This window comes from Lichenostomus cassidix, chromosome 13 (assembly GCF_008360975.1).
Source record: "Lichenostomus cassidix isolate B80296 chromosome 13, HeHo_3.0, whole genome shotgun sequence".
Taxonomy (NCBI): domain Eukaryota; kingdom Metazoa; phylum Chordata; class Aves; order Passeriformes; family Meliphagidae; genus Lichenostomus; species Lichenostomus cassidix.
The window spans coordinates 7,918,185-7,939,814 of NC_139494.1; the positions used below are offsets into that span (position 1 = coordinate 7,918,185).

The following is a 21,630-nucleotide window of genomic DNA, read 5'->3' on the forward strand; positions in this document are numbered from 1 at the left end:
TAGAGGGAATACAGCTCAGATGTTTTATCACATGATTTTCTCTCTTTGCTATGGTCCTACAAGGTCCATGATGCCACCATGGTCACCCCCAGCACTGGGACCAGGTGCCCAGCCCAGCCCAGGGTCCCATCCTGCTGTTCACTCAGTCTATCCCAGCTGGGACAAGCCACCTTCCCACTGCATCCTGCCTTTGCTTCCTGTCCCTTGGCTCCTCACAGCGCTAATGTGACCAGCCCAGGCACTTCTCAGCATCTGTAAGACCTTCCTTTTTGGCACCCTCTTTGCACAAGGACAGGGCAGAGCATTTCAAACAAAGCAGGCATTACGGTTGTTCTTCCCAAGATGAAGCAGAGGTGAAACACAGGTCACTGCACTGCAGCCTCCACTTCCAGCTGACTTTTCCTGGAGGGTCACAGGCTGTCCCCAGGGTCTCCCTGCCTCCTAATCGCAGGTGCCCGGGCCCATTTGAGCTGCTGGAGGGGAGCAGAAGGGTGCTGGCAGGGGCTGGGTGCTGGCAGGGGCAGGAGGTGCAGACAGGGGCTGGGCAGGAGGTGGAGGATGGCCTTCAAGAGCCCCCAGCCAGCCCCTGAGAAGGGCTGGAGGCACAGCACCACGCTGCCACAGGCATTGGCCTGCCCTTCTGACAGCTGGGAAACTTGGCACCTTTTCCGATCAGTCCCGGATGGAGCAAACTTTCCAAGCCAGGAGCCAGACGGGAGGCACAGCCAGCCTTGCCCACCACGTGCTGCTTGTCCCTTTGGCTTTACTCCTGCTCTGCAGATGGTTAGTTGGGCAGGAGGTCCATTCCCTCTCTCACTCTAAGGGTAAATAAAAGAACTTGAAGACACAACTCACCTTTTTTCTACTAATCTCAGCCCCAGGTTCATTGGCAGGACTCCAGCAGACTAAAATGTAGGGACTCCCCATTTGACTTGGAGGGTTACTGGCCAGGATGCCAAGACCCCAGGGCACCCCAGGTCAGCACAGCCCTGTGACTGTCCCACAGCTGCCCCACTGTGCCCTGGGTGCAGATCCACATGGCACCAGGAGAGCACCAAATCAGAGGGCTTTTTCAGGGAGCTCAGGCTGCTGCAGGCCTGCACCCTTGTTAGCAAACCTGTCAGAGCTGCCAGGTGCCTGCAGCTCACAGGACTTCCCTCAGCAAATTGTTCTTGACATGTCTGTGTCCTCCTGCAAGGTTGAGAGGAAAGGAAGGAGCAAGGAAAGTCCAAGACCACAACTGAAGATTTTGGACAGGCCTTTATTCCCACCAAAACAAGCACAGAATCTCTTTTTGGTTTAGTTAAAAAATTTGCTGTGCCATCACTGGGAAGATCTGGAATGATTTTGAGTCTTGAGATAGGTCTTTCCAATTCCAGGAAACAGTAAACGGCCCATCCCAGGATATATTTATTGTAGCCTGCAGATCAGAGCACTTGTTGGGATTACATCATGCCAGCTGGGCAGAGTTTCAACATTTCTGACATTCATTCTCCTGCATGTGCTCCAACCAAACTTCCTTTCTGTAAAACAGGCATTTATAAGAAATGGAAACAGCTTGCAGCAAATCCTGCACTCTCACAGCTTCTGACCCAGAAGCAGCAAGGTTTGGTTATCAGCCTTTGCAGCTTTTAAGGCTAATACTCATTTCTGCTCCTGAAAAATTCACTTTACATTAACCCCTTGCAGTCTGGAGAGCCCATGGGAGGGACAGTCACTGCCTGCCTGCAGATGACCTCTGTCACCAAGGTCATGACAGCAGTTGGATGCTCCTTAGTGGGCAACCATGACAATGCTGAGGTGACAGGGACAGCTCTGCATCCATTTTTTATGTCCCAGTTATCACCCTGAAAAGAAAGGTTTGTTTCTGAGTTTGATGGGAAAAGGGGCAAGAGGCATGTGGGGAAGAAAATTAGAAGGGGCTTGAATTACAGCAGGTTTTTCTTAAAGCAGGTAGAAAGGAGGAACAAACAAACCCTCACAGAGTGGGGTCTGGAAAGGCTGTTGAAGGCTGCTGGGCATGGGAAGGTCCTGATGCAGATATGGAAGGAAGCAGCCAGGGCCACGAGGAAACAGATAAGAGGCTCTCTGTCACCATGCTCCCACTCTTCCCCTCCACAACCCCCTGCTCCATCCTGTGGTTATTCACTCCCCCCACCCAAATACTGCCGGGGCATGCAGACCTCCCTGGGCTCACTACCAAGTCACCAAGGCAGCTTTCTGTGACAGCCCCCAACCCCATCTCTCCATCTCCTCATCTCCCTGTTGTCAGAGCATGGATTCCCCACTGTGGACCTTGAACTGGTTGGGTTCACAATTAGGGGAAGGGAGAATCTTCAAAGCAAAGACTGCTTTCAGCACTTGGTATAATGCTCAGCTCTTTCCCCTCAAGACTTAGAGATTTAGAATCTAAGGCTCACCTGGAGGTGAATGTGGCTCTGGGGTCTGCACCCACTTCTGCAAGCGTGTTTGCACTGGGGTATGCTGGTTTTCTGCCCTTCACCCCACAGCTGCTCAAAATGTTTCTGGATGTGCAGAGCCTCGTGGGTTCACCCCATGGCACACGTGATTCTATATTAACCACGATTTCTTTCATGCAGCACAGGATCAGAGCCATCCTGAGCTGCTTATACAAGAGTGATGATGCCAGAGAGAAAAGACCCACATTTGAGCCTCTATATCTGATCCATAACGCTGCCTCCCTTGGAGGCCATGCCAGGAGCTCCGTGACTGATGTCATCCAGGTCACATTGTATGCATTACTTAAATTACAGTCTTCCTAGGATCTCCTTATCTCAGGACACTACTGGCAGAGGGGGAGAGGTATGTGTTATAGGATTACAAACACAACTTGCTGGAGGATCAGTTTGGGATTGAATTTGGTTTTAAATAAAGATATTATTAAATATTTCTTGTGCATTCAACAGTCCTAGACTTGGGATCTCCTTGGATCAAGTAAATGTGGTAAAATATGTCAGTGATCTGCTTCTCTGCATCTCAGTTACTGGTAAAACAAGGGAATTGGCAATTCCATTGGTATCCAAGGTAAGACCCTTGTGAAATAAAGCTGGAGCAGGGCTATGATTCTGCAGAGAATAGAGATGTTGACATTATAGAAATTCTTCTTGGGTGATTAACTGGGTGGAGCAGAAGGGCTTTATGGCCATTTATTGACTCCCTGAGGTGTGCGGATTATTCCTTCTTTATACTTTTATAAGTGACAAATTTAAGTATATAATCTTGCTACATTAAGTAAGTGCTGAAAGGGTTGTTAGTGTAGTGGGATAAGTGAAAGGAAGGAGTCAGTTTAGTAAGGAGAAGGCTTTGTAAGTGTGGTGTAAGGCAGTCAATACACAATAACATCAGGGAGACACAAGTTGTTATTTCCTTGTTTCACCTAAGAGAGTACTAAGCAGCAAACAAACATAAGGCATCCCAGGCTGGGCAGGTCCTTCTCCATGGAAACGTGCCATTCAGATGTGGGACAGGACACAGATCTAGAGGTCAATTAAGTTTCACTGAGTAGCATCCGTCTGGGTTGAAACCTGGGGGAAGAAGAGGAGATTCAGGGCTGGGGCTGTTAACCTTCCTTCATGCATTTCAATTCTGGGTCTATTTATCTGGTGTCTGGTGTCAATTCCTGATAAAGAAACAGACTAAAAACAGCCAGTAAGGGTCTCAACAGTGCTGAAGTTTTCTGTCAAAAAAGTTACTGTTCAAAATTCAGTAATTTAAGGTGTGTTTGATACATTTGGTGTGCACAGACCTTGACCCACCTCAGTGAGACCAGGAAGCTCAGAATTTATTTTTCCTAAAGCTGGGTGAGTGGTGAAAGCCAACCATGGGAGGTGGGAGCTTGAAAGCAATCAGCACAATCTTTTTTGTCAATATTTAAGTTGTCTAGGAAGTGATGTGACTATTTTTGTAGATGACATTTACACTGAAACAGCAAATATCTTCTGTCTTCTCTTTTCCAGGCTACTTTATGTTACCTCCTATTTGTCTAGTAATACTTAGTATCTCTTCTTCTCTGATTATTTGTTTAATTTACCTAATACATTATATCTTTACCTATGCTGAAATCTTGATGGTAAATAGTGCCTCCCCAAGCACAAAGACCTGACTGGAGGATTCTACTAGTTAAGTGTGTCAAGCAGATAAAAAAACATTACTTAAGAGAAAGCATGGGACACCTACAGGGTGTTTCTCTGCACTTAAAACCAGGCTTTCTTTCATCTTTATGTTTAAAAAAAGAAAACTTGCTGGAGCAAGCAGGCAGTGTGCTGGTGCCACACTCCCTTCTCAGCTGCCCGTGCATCTTTCTACCTCTCTCACAATATAACTTCCTGTTGCATGTGACTACCAATCTTCCTTGAAATTATGGAAGTAACTAAAAACTGCTGGACTAGAGGCCCCTTAAAGACATTAGGTGAAAATCTAATCTCCCTGTCATGCAGTTCCAGTGAATTGAACAGAAATCCTGATGATTTCAGTAGCCTTCTGTCATGCTGCTATTTCCTTTCCTCAGGCTTTGTCCAAGAGGGATAAGAGGGGACAATACCATTGGTCGCCCTTTATCGTAGAATCGCAGGATCCCAGGATGTTTTGGATTGGAAGAGACCTTAAAGATGCCAACACCTTGCCATGAGGACACCTTCCACCAGACCAGAATGCTCCAAGGCCCATCCAACCTATCCTTGAACACCTCCAGGAACAAGGCATCCTCTCTGGGCAACATGTTGCAGGGCCTCACAGCAAAGAGTTACTTCTTAATATCTAATCTGAACCTGTCCTCTGCCAGTGTGAAGCCATTCCCCCTTGTCCTGTCACTGGTGTGCTGAGGCCAGACGGATACCTGTCACATGCTGGTCCCTGATTTAGGTGCACCATGATGTGCACACGAATTGCTTTGGCGACTCCACAGTCTCTGCACGAAAAGGGAGCTACACCCCTCTATGGGAAGGGGGCTGGATCCATTGCAGGGACAAGGACTGGGTCCCTCCATGGGACAGGGGCTGGATCTCTCTGTAGGACAGGGACTGGATCCCTCCATGGATCAAGGACTGGGTCCCTCCATATGACAAGGACTGGGTCCCTCCATGGGACAGGGACTGGATCTCTCCATGGGACAGGGACTGGGTCCCTCCATGAGACAGGGACGGGATCCGTCCATGGGCCGGTGCTGGCTCCGCGGGGGAGCGCGGGCGGCGGGGCGGGGCCGGTGCTGGGGCTGGCGGCGGGGGAGCCGCGCCCCCCCCCCGAGCCGCTGGTGCTACAACAGCGTGATTTCCCCGAAGTGATGCTGCGGCGGCCGCCAATGGCGAGCGCGTCCGCCCCTTGCGGCGGCGCGGATTGGCCGGGCGGCGGCCGGGCCCGGGCGCGGGGAATCCCGGAGCCGCCGCGTTATACCCGCGGGCGCGGCCGGCGGCAGCCAGAGCCGGGCGGCGGGCGGCGAGTGAGCATCGGCTAGGGAGCCACGGCTCGGCTCGGCACACATTTGCACGGCTCGGCACTGCACGCCACAGCCAGGTGGGTCGCGGTGCATCGTATCGTATCGTATCGTATCGTATCGTATCGTATCGTATCGTATCCTATCCTATCCTATCCTATCCTATCCTATCCTATCCTATCCTATCCTATCCCACTCTTAGCCCCGCACTTGGCGCAGCACGGAGGTTCCGGGAGCAGGCGCCCCGCAGGGTGGGAGCGGTGCTGGGGGCACGGCGCGGTTCGGTTCCGCTCGGCAAGGGACGGCCGCGCTGGCCTCTGTGCTGCGGAGGAGTTCCGCAGGCGGAGCGGGCGCATCGCAGCGGCTGCCGTCGGGTGGGCACCGGGCATCCTCCTGCGGGCAGCGGCCGCGGTGCAGCGCACAAGCCCCGGGAGGGGACGAGCTGGGGCGGGCTGTCCCTGCGCACCCGCGGTGCTGGGCACGGCTCCGCTGCTCCGGTGAGCCCGGGGCGGAGCGGGCGGCCCGAGCCCTGCTGCTCCTGAGCAGCCCTTGGCAGACCCTGGCCCGGGGCGGGCACGCTCCGGGACCTCGTCCCGCCCCCGCCGAGCGGGTTGCTGGTGAAAGTTAGAAACTTGTGCTTTGGGCAATCTTGGGCTGTTTGTCTTGGAAAACACCACAAACAGGAAATTATTTGTGCAAAGGAAGCGCCGGCAGGGCCGGTCCCCGCGGCTGTAGCGCCGGGCGCCGCTGCTCGGGAGGGCTCCTGGTGGAATTGGGGATCCCCCCTGCGGCAAGGCCGCTGCCCCCACCTTGCGCAAGTTAATTAATAAACTTTTAAGGAGAGAATTGTGCAGTCGGTGCCTCTCGGTGGCTACAGAGCGTGGGGACACCCGCAGCCAGTCGCGGTGCTGGCGGGAGGGTCCCTCCCAGAGGGGGGTCTGAGCAGGGTTCCCCCCGACCTGAGGGTCCCACGCAGAGCTCCCCGCGCAGCACGGGCTGAACACCCACTGCTGCCATCGGCCTCTTTGCCAGTTCCAAACCCGAGCCCTGCTTTGGGGCTGAGCCAGGGGGAGAAGGAGGCACTTCCTTCCAGGAGCAGGTGAGAGGCACTGAATGAGAGTTGAGTCTGGAAAAGTAGTTCTCAGTAGCGTTGGTGGTGATGCTGAGAGCACAGAGGGTATGGGAGGGGCGACACTGCAGCAAGGTTACAACAGTGGTGAGGTTTGGCTGACCTGTTTGTTACTTCTTCCACAGCCAACATGCCAGTGTCAAGAATGCGCATGAGGCCCTGGTTGGAAATGCAGATTGATTCCAATCAAATACCAGGACTGATATGGATTAACAAGGTGAGGCTGCTTTGTACTGTCATCAGTATTATTTTTGTATCATTTATGATCCTTGGTCTTAAATGACACTAAAGACAAGTCAAGATTATAAAGGAAAAAACATGAAGAAAACTTGCCAGCATGATGTTTAAAAAGCAACAGTTTTCGTCTGCAGAAAAGGTAGCTCTGGTTGGTAAGCAGTGGAATAATTCCATTTTTCCCTCAGAAAATTCCCAGGAGGGGAATGACAAATTATGATGAAAACATTCTGTGCACATTGGAGAACGAACAAACCTTCAAGATCTCTTTTAACTCCTGCTGCTCATTGAACCAAGTCACCTCCTATCCCAGATATGCAACTGGTGATATACTCCAGTTGCTCCAAATTTTAAGATTTGGCCTGAAAGAAATGCTGTATTTTTTGGTCTGTAAGGCATATCCCTGTACCAGAGGATAGCACAGGGCAAGATCACTGAGCTTATTGAACCAGGTCTCTGCAGTTTCCATATCCATCCCAAAAGGATATTTAAGCTACATTTTTTTGGTAGGATTGCTGCAGGATCTCATGGACAACTGAAAAAAGGGATTCTCTGCCAAAGCATATCTAGAAAACATGCTGTAATTTATGACATACTAATAGATTAGATGCAATGTTTTGAAATTATTCTGGGATAAAGTTGGCAATATGGCTTACTTCTACTGCACTGTAGCATATTTGGGATTTTTTTCCCAGTTTCAGAAACCATAAAAAGCCTTAAATGCCATGAACAAAATAGATGGAACAATAGATATTTAATTAAAACATAGAGCAGGTGGGTTATAACATTTCTGATCTGCATCTGAGAACTCTCTGATTAAATCCATCATTCCAAACTGGCCTGTGATGTTTCTTTTTTAAATTCAAATCTCTATTGGTTTAATTTCAGGATAAGAGGATATTTCAAATCCCATGGAAACATGCAGCTAAGCATGGCTGGGACATGGAGAAGGATGCCTGCCTTTTCCGGAGCTGGGCCATTCACACAGGTGTGTGCTGCCTTTACATTCCCATCAGTCATATGACTATCTTAAACAAGACATTTTTTTTTTGCCTTGACTTACACCTTACACTGGTAGTTAGATTAACTACTAGTGTATATGTCAGAAAATAGAATGTTGGTATTTTTTGGTGGGAAAAAACAGCGTTGCAAAATCTTAAACACACGGCCCATGTCTTATTTTTAGGAAGGTATAAAGAAGGTGAGAAAGATCCTGATCCAAAAACCTGGAAGGCAAACTTCCGCTGTGCCATGAATTCCCTGCCTGACATTGAAGAAGTGAAGGATAAAAGCATCAACAAGGGCTCCAGTGCTGTCAGGGTTTACAGGATGCTGCCACCCTTGACCAAGCATCAGAAGAAAGGTAAACCCTTGGCAATGCAGCTGTTACACTGTTCAAATAGCACTTAAATGTCCTGCTCCACAAAAGTAGAGGGTAACAGACCTGTTGGTAGCATTGGTGCTACTGGGCTTGCTCACTGGTTGTTGCTGGGAACAACTTGTACAATTAATTTTATCCCAAATTCCTTAAACATGCCTAAAGGCAGCATCAGGAGGTGATGGGGACTGGCCATTGCTGTTGCTGTTGCTGGCAGTAGCTGAGCTTGCTGAGCAGGTTTCAAGGCTGCAAGAGCTCACACTTACCTAAAATGTGCAGCCCTTTCTCACATTCGTCACTTTATTTCACAGAAAGGAAGTCAAAATCTTCAAGAGAAGTAAGAAACAGGAGCAGGAGAAAGGTATGTGTCTGTAGAGGCAGCTGAAGAAGCTAGAGGTTTTGGTGGTTTTCTTGCTTAACTTTTTTCATATGGGAACTTGCGTGTTCTTAGACAAGTCTTTCACGCTTTACCCTTATTTTTGTAGTTTTATGGAGAGACAAGGCTGGAGGAGTCAGCAGAAAGCTTAGCCAGCACTCCTTTACCAGATGACCACAGTGGCTACACCATTCACGACTATGCAGGGCAGGAAGTGGAGGTGGAGAGCACGGCCATCACCTTAGGTGAGACACTGGGCTTAGCTCTGAGCAGAGCAGCAAGTGCCGTTCATGATAAACCCACGGTCAAAGATGAGTCTTGGGGCTGGGGCGGCTGCGCCATCAGACTGGCAGGGAGGAAATGGAGGTGGTTGTCTCTCTCCTGTGAGTTCCAACTCCTGGTGCATCCCACAGACCTGTCCTCCTGCGAGGTGAATGGCTCCCTGCCTGACTGGAGGCCAGCAATGGAAGTCACCATGGCTGACAGCACCAATGATCTCTACCAGCTCCAGGTGTCTCCCCTGGCTTCATCCTCCGAAGGTGGGTATTTCTTCTTTCCTACCCAGTCTTTCACTGCTCTGCTGGAGGCATGGCAACAGGATGAAGGAGTGCCTAGGGCAACAGGAGAAACAAGAGTTGTTTTGTAGAAAAACTAACCTCCATCTGATAGATTTGGGTATTTGGCATTGCCAAACCAGCCAGGGTGCAGAAGGGAAGAGCTGGCACGTGCCACCTGCTCATGGGTGAAGGGCTCTGAAATGCCACCTGCTCCAATAGAGACAGGGGAGGTAGCCATGCTTCCCAGTGGGGAAATAAATAATTAACATGGATATATCAGAGTGATTCTTCACTCGGGGTGCAAATCATCTTCCTCCTATCATCTCCCATAGCAAGTGGACTCTGTTCTGTTGAGTGCTGGGGAGGCATCAGAGCTGGCTGGAGTCCTGAACCTCAACGTGCAGTTGTTGCAGAGCATCAGAGATGAAGGGCTGAGAGGAGTCTGGGGTGGGTGTGAGTACAAAGTAGTGGTGTTGTGTGACAAGAGAATATGAAGCACGTTTTGTGGTGAAGAAGCAGAAGTATGAGGGCTAAAAGTTGACATCTATGTTTTCTTCTCTTTTTTTATGTGCTTACAAAACAGTCACAGACGAAGATGAAGAGGAACTAAATACTGATATTTTTAAGGTAAAACCATCTCTTCTGGTCAGAATAAAATTGTTCAAAGTTGGTGTTTGTACCAAGAGAGGGAGGGAAGCAGGTATCTGATCCAATCTCACGTGACTTAACATACACTTAATGAGGAAGCCTGAAAAATTAAATATAGAAAGAAAGCTGCTTTGCAAATATGAACTGGAGAAGACACACCCATGGAAATATTTACCCTTCATGTGAAAGTCAGAGGAAGCTACAGAGTACTGCTAGGAGTAGAGGTTCATAGAATCACAGAATTGTTAAGGTTGGAAAAGACCTCCAAGAGCATCAAGTCCAACCATCAAGCCAGCAGCAGCACCATGTTCATTTAACCATGCCCTCAAGTGCTATATCCACATATTTTTTGAACACTTCCAGGGATGGTGACTCCACCACTTCCCTGGATAGTCTGTTCCAATCAGTTTCCTGAAATTTTTTCCCTAATATCCACTATAAGCTTCCCCTGGCACAACTTGAGGCCATTTCCTTGATCTCAGGTTGTTGTATTAGGGTCTGGAAAGATCCTCCAGATTTTTCTATTTTGCCCTTCCCTCCACCTCTGACATATTTGGCTCTTAATCTGCATTTCTAGACATGTCATGCTTATCTCGCTGATAAGATATGATAAGGTGCTCCAGCCCTTGCTGTTTTACATTAACTCTTTTTTTAAAACTTTGAGTAAAACTTGATCTTGTTGCTTACCTGTCTTCTAATTAAGGGCAAGGAATCAAACATTGCACCCGCAGCAAGAAAGAGCAGTTTTTACCATCTCCTTCTTCTCTTCCAGCTGCTTGGACCAGCCCAAGACTGGCACAGCACCAGCATTGGGGGGAAAGGCTTTCTCACCAACGAGTCAGGCACCCAGAGCCTGTGCAGCACCTACAGCTACAAGGAGCAGGATGGGGACATCGACACCACTTCAGGTACAAGCTCCTGGGTGATCCCTGACAGTCAAGGATGATGCAGATAAGACAGTAATTGGAAAGCAGCAAAGGAAATGGGGTAATTCACCATCCCTGTGTTCTGAGATTTCCAAGTTGCCTGTTGGAAAGTTGTAAGGAATTCATTGCTGAAAAGGAAAAGTCAAAACCACCTCCAGTAGGAGTATCCTACAGAGTTCAGGATTATGGATGTGTAGGTTATATATACAAACGTGTTATGCATGCATTAGGTCAGCTTTCAGGAACTCCTTGCAGTATAACTGAAGAATTTAATCTAGCAATAGCTTTAATGAGACAGTTTAATGGAGGATGTTTGGTGTGTTTTAGCAAAATAATAGTCTAACGTATTTACTCTCATCTGAGAAATCTTTCAATTGTTTTATATTTATTTTTAATATATCTATACACTATTTTCCTCTTGCTGCATTAATTCAGTGTCTATTGTTGTTTCCTTTTTTCTAGGAGAGATGGATTTCAGGGTCTTTGACCAGAAAACCAGCCTGGACTTCTCCTGGCTGGATACAGTGAGGCCAACCATGCAAGTCATTCCCTGTTCGTTTTAAACCCCTGGCTTCTTCCAACCACAAACTGCTCTTCGATAGAAACTTCGACAGGTGTGGAGAGAGTGGAAGAAATTTTTTGTTACTGACTGAGCAAAGAAAGTAGCTTTTCTATTCCGTTTAAGTGGTAGGCCTGGAAAAGTTAGCGTGAAAACCACCATCAGCAATGTAAAAGAGGAACCCCACCTTGCTGGCAGGACTCTGGCACTGAAGGTGCTCGGCTGCAGCTGCCACCTCATTACTCTGCAGGTGAAGCTTTCGCTGGAAGGTGTCAGTGTGCCATGGAGTCTGAGCTGGTGGGGTACCACAGGCCTGGGGAGCAGCTTACCATCCTCCCCACGTGTGGTGTGATGAGCACTTTACCCACGGAGTGCTTGGAGGAGACACTGCAGAGAAGTCTCTTACCTGTTAGTTCTGGCTGCTGCTTACCTGTGCAACACTGGTGACATTGAGCTTAACGACTGTCATTACACTTAGGCAGAAAAATTGCACTAATGGGCCTTTTCTTCTTTGATTTACTCCATCATATAGTTCATCTTTCAGACCTTTCAGACTCTGTAGATAGACCATTAAAATGTGAAAATTCAGTTTAGGCTTTGCTTCCACCTAGTTCATTCCCCAGGTGGACTTATAGGATGCTCTCTGCCATGGCATGCCCTATCCCTTTCCTCATAAGGGTTCAAGAGCTGCTGCATGAAACAATTTTGCACTGATAGGGGCAGAGCTCTTTATTTATACCATGTCTTTCCCAGATCCCTTCTGGCACTCTGCAGGGATCCCTCCAGTACTGCACACAAGCTGTAACATCCTACAGATCCTCTGGATCTGCATGTGCAGGAGAGTGCTGGATGGAAGGTGTTCTAGTGTGTGTTTAATAGGAATCAAATCACTAAGCTGTAACAGACTATTTTCTTGTACATTTTATTTTTGTATATAAAGTGTTGTATATTTGTTTTAATAAAATGTTTTATATATGGCATGTTTACTTTTTCTCATGGAAGGGCTCTGAGGATGCATTCCAGCTTCCTTGAAAATACCCAAACAGATGTGCTGTTGACACAGACAGTTGGAGGGGTTTTTTCATGACTCATGAAAGCTCAGGGAATTGAGTTAGCTCTCTTTTTCTACTCCCCAGCCTCTTTCAAGTGCAGCTGATGGGTGGAATCCTGCATGTTGGGGAAAGGGAGCCCAGCTGCTGTGCATTGTGTGGTAGTTGGTTTGTATTTGTCAGCATCTGCAAGTCAGACCTGACTCAGAGCAAGGTTACAGGCTACAGTAAAAAATCCTGTACAGCAAGTCCCTGCTATGGATGTTCCTATCAGCAATACCATTGGCTTCTGGGATTAGTTCAGCAGTGAAGCCCTAGTTAAATACATCATGTTTGCCTAAGAAGAAAGCACAATGCAGAAGGCAAGGGGAAAGCAAGCTGTTTGTCCCCTGAGTATTTGATTCATTTGCTATACTTCACACTGTAAAGGACTGATGTTACTGCATCATGTGTGGTGGGAGACAAGTCAGGCTGAGGCAAAGCGTGAGAGCCACAGCCACTGACACTGCTTGGAAAACCCCTGTACTGTGATGGCCTTAGGGGAAAAAACCTCATTTCTGGGCCAGAGTCGAGGAGAATATCGGGCTGCAGGAAAGGAAGACCCAGCCCAAAGGGCTGGAACAAAAAGGATATTTCCTACTGCCTTTGGCGCAGGCTCTGCTGCAGCCTGACCTGCGGGACAGGGACAGATGTGGGACTTTCTGAGTGTTATAAATTACAATAGGTATAGTTCATGAAATCGTTTAGAAAATAAGTTTTAATTCCTTGCTTTTGCTAAACTCTGCTTTTCAGTTTTGCTTTAACAGAAAGAGTTCCTGTTTTAGAGCCAAACCGTTCTGCTGAAGGTTTGCAACAATTGTAACTCTTTTCTCAAGGCTGCTCCGCAAGCCTTGTGTGATTCCCACGGGACACAGTCTAACTGCTATGCAAGAAAGAAACCCCCCCCAAAAAACCTGCGTACCCCTAATCACTACCAACCAGCGCAGAGAGCGACGATTCCACGGCCAATCGAGACACCCAAGAGAACGCCAGTCAAGACCCACGAGGGGACTCAAGGGAGGGGGTAAAGAGAGCTATAAAAAATGATGATTTGCCATCTTCGGGTGCTGTAGGCGTAGCAGGGAGGCTCGCCGCGCCCGCCCAGCGCTGTAACTTGGCTGCTATCTGCTTGCTCAATTAATAAATTCTTTAATTGGCTCTACGTCTCTGATTGGTTTTTGAGACCTAACTCATAACACTGAGGGAAGAGGGAAAACTGAGCGCCAGGTCGTGGGTCTCAAATGCTGCACTCCACGATGCAGGGGTGGCCCGGGGAGGGAGAGGCTGGGCAGGGTCGCTGAGTGCTGTTAGTCATTAACCAGCCATCCGTGGGACAGCCCGCAGCAGGCAAGCGCAGGAAGCCTTCCAAGTGACACGGGCAGAGAGCAGCTCCGGTAGCCTCACCTCGCCCTGCGGGGGTGGCAGCTGCCAGCGTGGGGACTGTGCTGTCCCCCCATGGCTGTCCCCCTCCCTGGCACGGTGTCTGGCCTGAAGGTTCACATCTTGGGAATCCCATCCTGCCGGGAATCCCCAAGTATCAGGGCTGCCTTGAATCACACACACCTAATATCCTGCAGACCTAGAGCAGGAACATTTTGGGCACTAGCAAAGAAACCACCCACCAGATTCACAGCCTTCCAGTACTTAAAGGGAGCTTATAAAAGAGAAGAGAGCAACTTTTAACTTGGGCAGACACTGGCAGGACAAGGAGGTATGGCTACAAACTGGCACAGAGCACGGTTGGATTGGATAGATATTAGGAAGAAATTCTTGACTCTGGAGGGTCACGAGGCCCTGGCACAGGTTGCCCAGAGAAGCTGTGGCTGCCCCGTTCCTGGAAGTGTTCAAGGCCAGGTTGACTGGGACTTGAAGCAACCTGGGATGGTGGGATGTGTCCCTGTCCCTGCCAGGGGGTTGGAGTGAGATGAGAATTAAGGTCCCTTCCAGCCCAAACCATTGGATGGTTCTATGATTCCATGACCAGATTTATGTCCTGGTCAGCTTCAGCAGCATCTTCTACCAGGGAAAGAATGTGGGCCTGCAGGACCTAGAGCTTCCTCTAGTCTCGAGACAGGACACCAGCTCAGCATCACCAACACAGGGAGGAAATTGGTTTTAAAAGCCCTTGCAAGTTTATCACATATGGGGGGAGGAGGCAGGAGAGAGAAGGGAAACTTTCGATGATGCAAACGTTGCTAAAAATAAGAGAGATTAATTCACCCATTCATGCATTAAAAGGGGCAAGCTTTTCACAAATATGCTCAGATACAAAAAAAAACCCCAAACCCAGCACTGAAATGTTCACCAAGAGTGGGAATAAAAGAAAGCAGCAGCAAGTGTCTCACACCCATGCACCAGAGACATGCTCCAAGGCTATTTTATCAGGATGTTGGAGGTGCTTTCCCTTGTTATCTGCCAAGGTACCTGTGTGACAGACTGCATGTTGGATATTTTGCCAGTGAAAATTGCTGAAGTCCCATGAGACACTTTGGTAGTTATTCAGCCATTGAAGTATCTGGATGGATAAATTCCACCCTAGGCATTTTGTTGTGAGTTTTGTTGTGTTGAACTCTTTGGGAGGGGAAGAAGAACAGAGTGGTGCTCTCCAGCTCAGGAGTGGGATGACTTGGGGGCTGCTAGGCTGAGCTGAGGCCTGACTGGCTCCTCCATCACCTCTAGGGCAGGTGGGGTTTGTAGGAGTGACAGATTAAAGACATTTGGGCTACTTATACGCAGAGGAGCATTATCAGCTCTTTAGGATAAACTCCCTGCACAAGCTATACGATACAAACAGTTTTAAACCTTGACACTGGATTTTTCTGAACTTGCCTATCCTAACCAAGCTCTTCATAAACCCAGAAAACTTCTGTGGGAAAAAGAGTTGCTTTCACCTGTAATATGCACACAGCTAAATTCACCTGGGAAGTACTCACATCGCAGGAGAAGAGCAGCTCCCTGGGGAGAGCTGCTCACCCCGGCCAAACCCAGGCAGAGCAATAAAGGAAAGTTCCTATGGGCAGGGCTCAAAGGGCAAACAGCCCTTGTGCTATGAGCCTTGCATGACAGAGAGAAAGATCTAAAGGCAGTGCAGCTGTTGTAAAAAAAGAGATAATTTCTCTGTGGTGGAAAACAAAAAGGAGTCGTTGTGTAATCACTGATCATTTAGGAAATGAATGGTGCTACTGCTGCAGGCGTGCAAAGCTGCTCCAGCAGAGGCTTTCCATCACCTGCACCACCCTTACACCATCACTGGCTGCAGCTCACTTGTAAGCCTTGAAACCATTAAAAGGAAAATTTAAAAATCCCTCTATTTAGTTTTAGAGCCTTAGACTCTCAACAGGACAAAACTGCCTGAAAATAACCAACAGTGTCAGAAACAGTCCCCCATCCTGTACATGGGAAAGCTGTGCAGCACCTCAAGCAAAGATTTTGCCCTGCAGCACCCTGCATCATGCTGCTGGTTCATGCCAACAGAGGTTTTCAGTGCTGCACAGCCAGGACTGCAGCTTTTCCCAGTGAAAACCTGGGACCTGTAAACAAGGAGTTGTTGTTTTTTCCCCAGTCTTTGTCCAAATGGATTCTTAGTAAGTGGCTCACAGCAGTGCCTGGAGAAGCCTCTGGCTCTTGGCTACCCAGAGCTGTGGCACCTCGTGTGAGCTTTGCCTGCCAGGCAGTAGAACCTGCAGTTATCCTTTCACCTTTATTTGCCATGGTGATTGAACCCTCATAGTCAGACACATTTCCAGCCAGTCACATGATTTACAATATCACACCTGGAATGAATGATAGTGCTTCAGACCAAAGGTATGAATTTATAACTGCAAAAAACAGTGGGATGTTTAGTTGTGGTGCAAAGGCAAACTATTGTTTGGAAAGCAAACAAATGTCTTGGACTACAAACATTTCTCTGCTGTCGAGGATCCTTCCTCCTCTCCAGTTCCACAAGGCACCACTTTCCCCCCATATTTGTAAACACAACACAAAGAGGACAGAAGCTTTCTCAGGGCAAAATTCTCTCCCAGAGGCTTGGGAGAGCCAAGGAAAGAAGTGTTACTTGTAGAAAAGTTAGTGTTAGAGCTTAGATAGTGAAACATCTTCCATAGAAAGGGAGATAAGGGAGAAAGTCAGGTTTTCATGCACAAATTGTATCTAAGTTGTGTCTTTGTTGTGCCAATTGCTTCAGTCCACTGCCTGAACACTCCCATCACAGCGCTGCACTTCAGAGCTGCTTTTTCTCCCACATTTTTCTATCCCCTCAATATTTCTCTTGCTGTTAACTCACCCCTGTCCCGCTCCAGCCCTTTTATGTGCAAAAAAACCCCAAGGCATTAATAGAAGCAATAATAAAAGCAACAATAAAAGCTTGTTGTTGCAGCAGCACAGTGCAGGTAGCTCCAGGTACTTGCCCTACATCATCCCCCACTAACCTTTGTCTCATTTATCCTGATAAGGTCAGGATGTGAACTCAGTCAGTGTGGTTCCCTGCCTTGCACTCTGTCCTAGCACAGCTTCCCCAGAGAAGGGAGGAGCTGGGAAAGGATGGGAAAACTTCCCATGGCCTCTTCCAGAGTTCCAAAAAGAGCATGGCATGAACTGCCTGCAGCTGATCTCTCAAAGGCACATCCACTCAAGCCAGCAGAAGTCACAAATTGCCTAAAACCTAGAAAAGCTGCTCATGCCTGCTGGATTTGGTCACCAACTGGACATGAGCAGGGATGTCACATGCAGTATGAAGGACTCAGGGCTGCCAGGCATGAACAAATGTGCTCAACCCACTGGCTGCCTTGCTGACCATGATGGAAGGCAGTGCCACAGCACAGGCAGCATGACAAGAGGATGGGGTAGCCAGGAGGATCTGTACCCACAGGGCTCAGAGATGAGGAGGGCCATGGAGTGTACAAGGTGCAGATCAGATGACCCATCCAACCAAAACCTCTGTGCCAGAAGTTACCAGGGTTTACCTCTGCATGAACACCAAATCAGCTACCAACCCTTATGGTGTATGAGGCTGGAAAACTAAGTCAGAACAAATGCACGGATGAAATAGGCACTGGAAAACAGTTATCAGGAGATGTCCAGAAATAAGGAAACTGATCTGTGGAGAAAACAGGACAGCAAATCCAGACTCCCCACTTGCTCTCTGACAGCTGCCACAAACCATGGGGCTCTCCTCAGCCTTTTCAGCTTCAGAATGATCCACTCTGTTAATTTTGCTCATGATTCATACAGAAACCTCACCATGATGCCTTTGAAGAGCCTGGCAGTCAGCACCTGGCCAGCCCAAGATGTCAAGTGGGGTGAGATGTTGTCACAGCCCACGCAGCACAGCCTCTCACAGCTCACTGGTGTCTCCCAGCTGCCAAAAAGCAGGGGGGAGGTAAAGCTGAGTCGATGGCCCACCAGGTTGCCAGGGGCACCCTGCTCCTGGGCCAGAACAGCAGCAACTCATGGTGCTTATTACCACAAGAGCATCCTGAGCTGTGATGAGAGGGTGGGAGCTCAGCTGTCACAGATGAACTCACCACCTATTTTGGGCTAAAAACATCACATTTCAAACAAAGGCTCCTGCCTATTTGTGCTTGTTCTCCATCACACGACACGCTGTGGGTATGTGGTCACAGCATCAAAGCTGGGGCAAGCCAAGATGTGTCCAGAAGCTCGTGGGGACCTTCCAGAGGAATTCAACCTCACAAGCATTACACGACAGCCTGAGCAGAAACAGCTGCCTGCCAGCCACAGGTAGAGGGAAGGACTTTGTTTGCTCTGTTTGTATGGATCAATGGTTGAAAACACAATAATGAGGGAGTGGTAAAAGGCAGGTTCCCAAAGAGAGAAGGAAGGAGAAAGGTCTGAGGAATTCTGGGCAACCAGAAAGTAGCTGAAGGTTTTGCTCCTTTCAAAGCATGGGTAGTTTGGCACTGATAGCACAGAGAATGAAGGACAAAAAACATCATAAGGATGCTGGCCCTAATTCAAATTGAATCCAGCACAAGCATTACACGTATCAGCTATTTGTGAGCACAGCTATTAAATAACAAGAGCCAGGTGAACCATAGCATATCCACTGAATATTCCCAGTTCCAGTATCTCCATTGCATGAATATGCTTCCCAGAGTTTGTTCTGTCATCAGCTAAATGCTACAAAGATTTCACCAACAGTCTTCAGGCAGCAGAAACTAACTGGGAAGACAAGTACAGACAGGTACAGCTTTCTTTTCACCAGCTTTATTGCTGAAGAAAGTAGAGGAGCAGAGTGGGGACTGTGTTGACCTGATCCCAGCCTTGTGGCTAGTTCTGAGGATATTTTTAACAATTCTGGAGGGACATGGCACAGATTACTAGCGGCAATATTTAAAAATCACCAAGTGAACCATGTTAGACATCTCCATTTCACATAGAAATAGTAATTTTGTGTTATATCCAGCAGCTGCCATTCCTACCCAGAGCAATCCCTCACCATCAGCTTTGGAGGAGCCTCAATGGGATTTCTGCTGCCCAGACTGTTTCACCCCATGCTTCTGGAAACCCACAGACAGGCTTCCCACAGAGAAGTGTGAGGGGCTTTGTTGGAAGTACAGGCTGAGCCCCTCAGCCCCATCCCTGATGAAGATCTCAGCAGGGAAAGAACCCAGCTCACTTCCCTGCAGTATTTTACTTGTAAACAGGTAACAAATGTTCTACCTAATCAGCATCCTGAGAAAAACAGCTCACCAAGGTGTTTGATCACAGTGCACACACCTTTAGGTAACAGGAGCATCCAGGGGTTAAGGAGTGGGAACAGCCCTTGACCAGCTCACAGGTATGAGGAAGCCTTGAAATAACATTTTTCTGGGTTCCAAGGCCAGAAAACATCAGGGTGACATCTCTTTCCGCCACCAAGGAGTGCAGCCAGGCTGAGTGGATCAAGGCAGTGCCCCAAGGATCAGTGCCCCATGCTCTGGCACCTTTTGCAGGGATTAAAAGGGGCTGGAGAAAAGGAGATTCAAGGGGAACCTCATCACTCTCTACAGCTCTCTGACGGGAGGGTGGGGCCGGGTGGGGATCCATCTTTTCTCCCAGGTCCATAGCAATAGGACCAGAGGAAACAGCCTCAAGCTGTGTCAGGCGAGGCTCAGGTTGGATATTAGGGACAACTTCTTCATGGAAAGGGTTGCCAAGCCCTGGAATGGGCTGCCCAGGGCAATACTGGAGTCACCATCACTAGAGTGATTTAACAGACATATGTGTGTGGCACCTGGGGACACAGTTTAGCGGTGGGCCTGGCAGTGGTGGGGAAATGGTTGGACTTAATGGTCTCAGAGGGTTTTCAAGCCTAAATGATTCTGGGATTCTATGGCTACAAACCCCACAGTGGGATGGTAGCAGGACCCTGCTGGGGTCGGGGGAGCTGCACATGGCTAATGTTTGACCATTCCCACTGCACTGGAGTGCTGATGCTGTGCCATACAAACACATTGCACGAGACCTTACAGACCTGAGTAAAGGCAAAATGTCTACATTTAGGGAAACTAGTTAATTGCCCTGGGGAAGGTCCTTGTTGTGAACAGGAATAACTTGCTCCCTAAGCCACGTTTAGAGGCTGAGGGCTGATGTTGGAGCAGAAGTGTTTCTTCCCTGCAGAAGCATTGGGAGCCACCAGGGTGACAGGGGCTGCACTCCCACCTCCCACAGCCTTGGCTGGAAGGAGCCACCCCATCATCTCCACGACCTGTTCACACAGCCCTTGTAAAGACAAGGGGGAAGATGCTGGTCCTCCACTTTGTTTCCTCTTGCTTTCAGAGCAGGACCTGGTGAGATGTGAGTGGGAGGACCCAGGCATTGCCCTTAGCATGGCACTCTCCTCAAAGCAGAGAGGATGTGGGGGAAACCCACTGGTGTCTTCCCACACATGGGATGGGCACAGCACCCACTTGGCACAGACCTGTTCCTGCTGCTTAAAAAGGGTCTACAAGGGCTCATCTTCAACATCATCATCAAACAACAGCCCAGGGGTGGCTGAGCCACCTCTGTGGCACAGTTTCACAATGAACTCGCTGTGGTTCAGCAAACCTCAGGCACCTTGTGTCTGGGGAATAGAAACCTCAGCCACTGAGATCTGGAGGATGTGAGGCCAGCTCTGCAGGAAAACAAACTTGCTACAGGGTCAAAAACTCAACAAAACACTCAAGAACTTGGCATTCAGGACATGTCCCCTGCTGCAGGCACCCTGAGCTCACCTGTGCCTGCTGGGGTACCCCACCATGCACCCTGCAGAGCCCAGCAGAGCTTTCTGCTCTGGAAAACATGCTCAGAAGATTGAGAAGAATTATGAGAAAGGCTCATGTTACACTCAATAACAACTTGCAGCCTCCTGCACCTCTGCTGAGCAAACCACCATTTCCTGAACTGAGGTGGCAGGCATGAAATATTTCACATGCTGGAGCAACCGTCACCGTCTGCTAAGTGACAAACAGAACTTCAGCCTTTCCTGGTATTTAATGCATAAATCAGGGTGTGTCCTGTGTGGTTGTTTGTGATTCTGTAATTGAAAACTCGCTGTCTTGCCTGGGGAGGCAACAACAAAAATATTTGTGTGGCCAGTATAGATTTACCCTAAATGGCTTTCTAGCCAAGAGTTTCTACAGAGTGCAGTCTCATGTTACTGCTGCAAAGAGCACTGCTGGAAGTACCTGTGGGCATCAGATAAGGCCATGCCTGAAGGACCAAGAATGTGCCTCTTTTTCCCCAAAGTTAATGCAGATTTATCCTTTCACTCCACATCTCCCCAGTAGGAAATAACTCAGCTGTAATACACTCATGAGCCCATGGATCTGGCAGGCTGATCTCTGCAGAAGTGTTTATGTTTTTTAGTATCCCTCCAGGCACTCATTGATTATCCCACTAACTCCATACCCAAGAGTGCCACCAGCCAGCATGATCTGGGGCTGCCAAGTCAGCTCCTGCTTGGCTGTCCAGTTCATGCAGCCTTGTCTCTTCAGACCTCCACATGAACATACACCAAGAGAAGCACTCCCAGAAGATGGAATGAAGGGATTCTCCCCTTTGCCTCTACAGCAGATCACATCTAGAACACTGTGTCCAGTTTTGTGTCCTTCCAGTACAATAAAAGACAATGACAAAATAGAGCAATAAGCCCTAAAAACCTGAAGCCACCAGCACCACCATGGCACAAGAGGAGGGAACAAGGGGAGTTGTTCTGCTGGAGAAGGAGAGGCTTTTGGGGCTCACAGCACTCTCTTGCCAGGGGCTTACTGAGAGAGTGAAGCCAGGCTCTTCTCAGGAGTGC

The 21,630-nt window shown here is 48.6% G+C and overlaps 1 protein-coding gene and 1 long non-coding RNA gene across 4 annotated transcripts; one reads left to right on the forward strand and one right to left on the reverse strand.

Annotated features, from left to right (window-relative positions):
* Positions 1 to 1,241: 1,241 nt before the first annotated feature.
* LOC146431159 (uncharacterized) lies at positions 1,242 to 3,471 on the reverse strand. The gene is made up of 2 exons (XR_014855008.1): positions 2,421 to 3,471; positions 1,242 to 1,523 (listed from the first exon to the last, which is right to left on the reverse strand). It is a non-coding gene; the product is annotated as an uncharacterized LOC146431159 (long non-coding RNA).
* A 1,897-nt stretch (positions 3,472 to 5,368) lies between these two features.
* IRF1 (interferon regulatory factor 1) lies at positions 5,369 to 12,236 on the forward strand. 3 transcript variants are annotated; one of them, XM_085073492.1, is made up of 10 exons: positions 5,369 to 5,529; positions 6,704 to 6,795; positions 7,701 to 7,800; positions 7,999 to 8,175; positions 8,502 to 8,551; positions 8,676 to 8,811; positions 8,980 to 9,105; positions 9,707 to 9,750; positions 10,544 to 10,758; positions 11,160 to 12,236. In XM_085073492.1, exons 2-9 carry the CDS (start codon positions 6,709 to 6,711, stop codon positions 10,715 to 10,717), a joined length of 894 nt encoding a protein of 297 aa, XP_084929618.1. In that variant the 5' UTR covers positions 5,369 to 5,529; positions 6,704 to 6,708; the 3' UTR covers positions 10,718 to 10,758; positions 11,160 to 12,236. The 3 variants fall into 3 exon arrangements, with proteins under 3 accessions (XP_084929618.1, XP_084929617.1, XP_084929621.1); XM_085073491.1 differs by having other exon boundaries at positions 10,544 to 10,679; XM_085073495.1 differs by lacking the exons at positions 9,707 to 9,750; positions 10,544 to 10,758; positions 11,160 to 12,236 and adding an exon at positions 9,456 to 9,699.
* Positions 12,237 to 21,630: the final 9,394 nt, after the last annotated feature.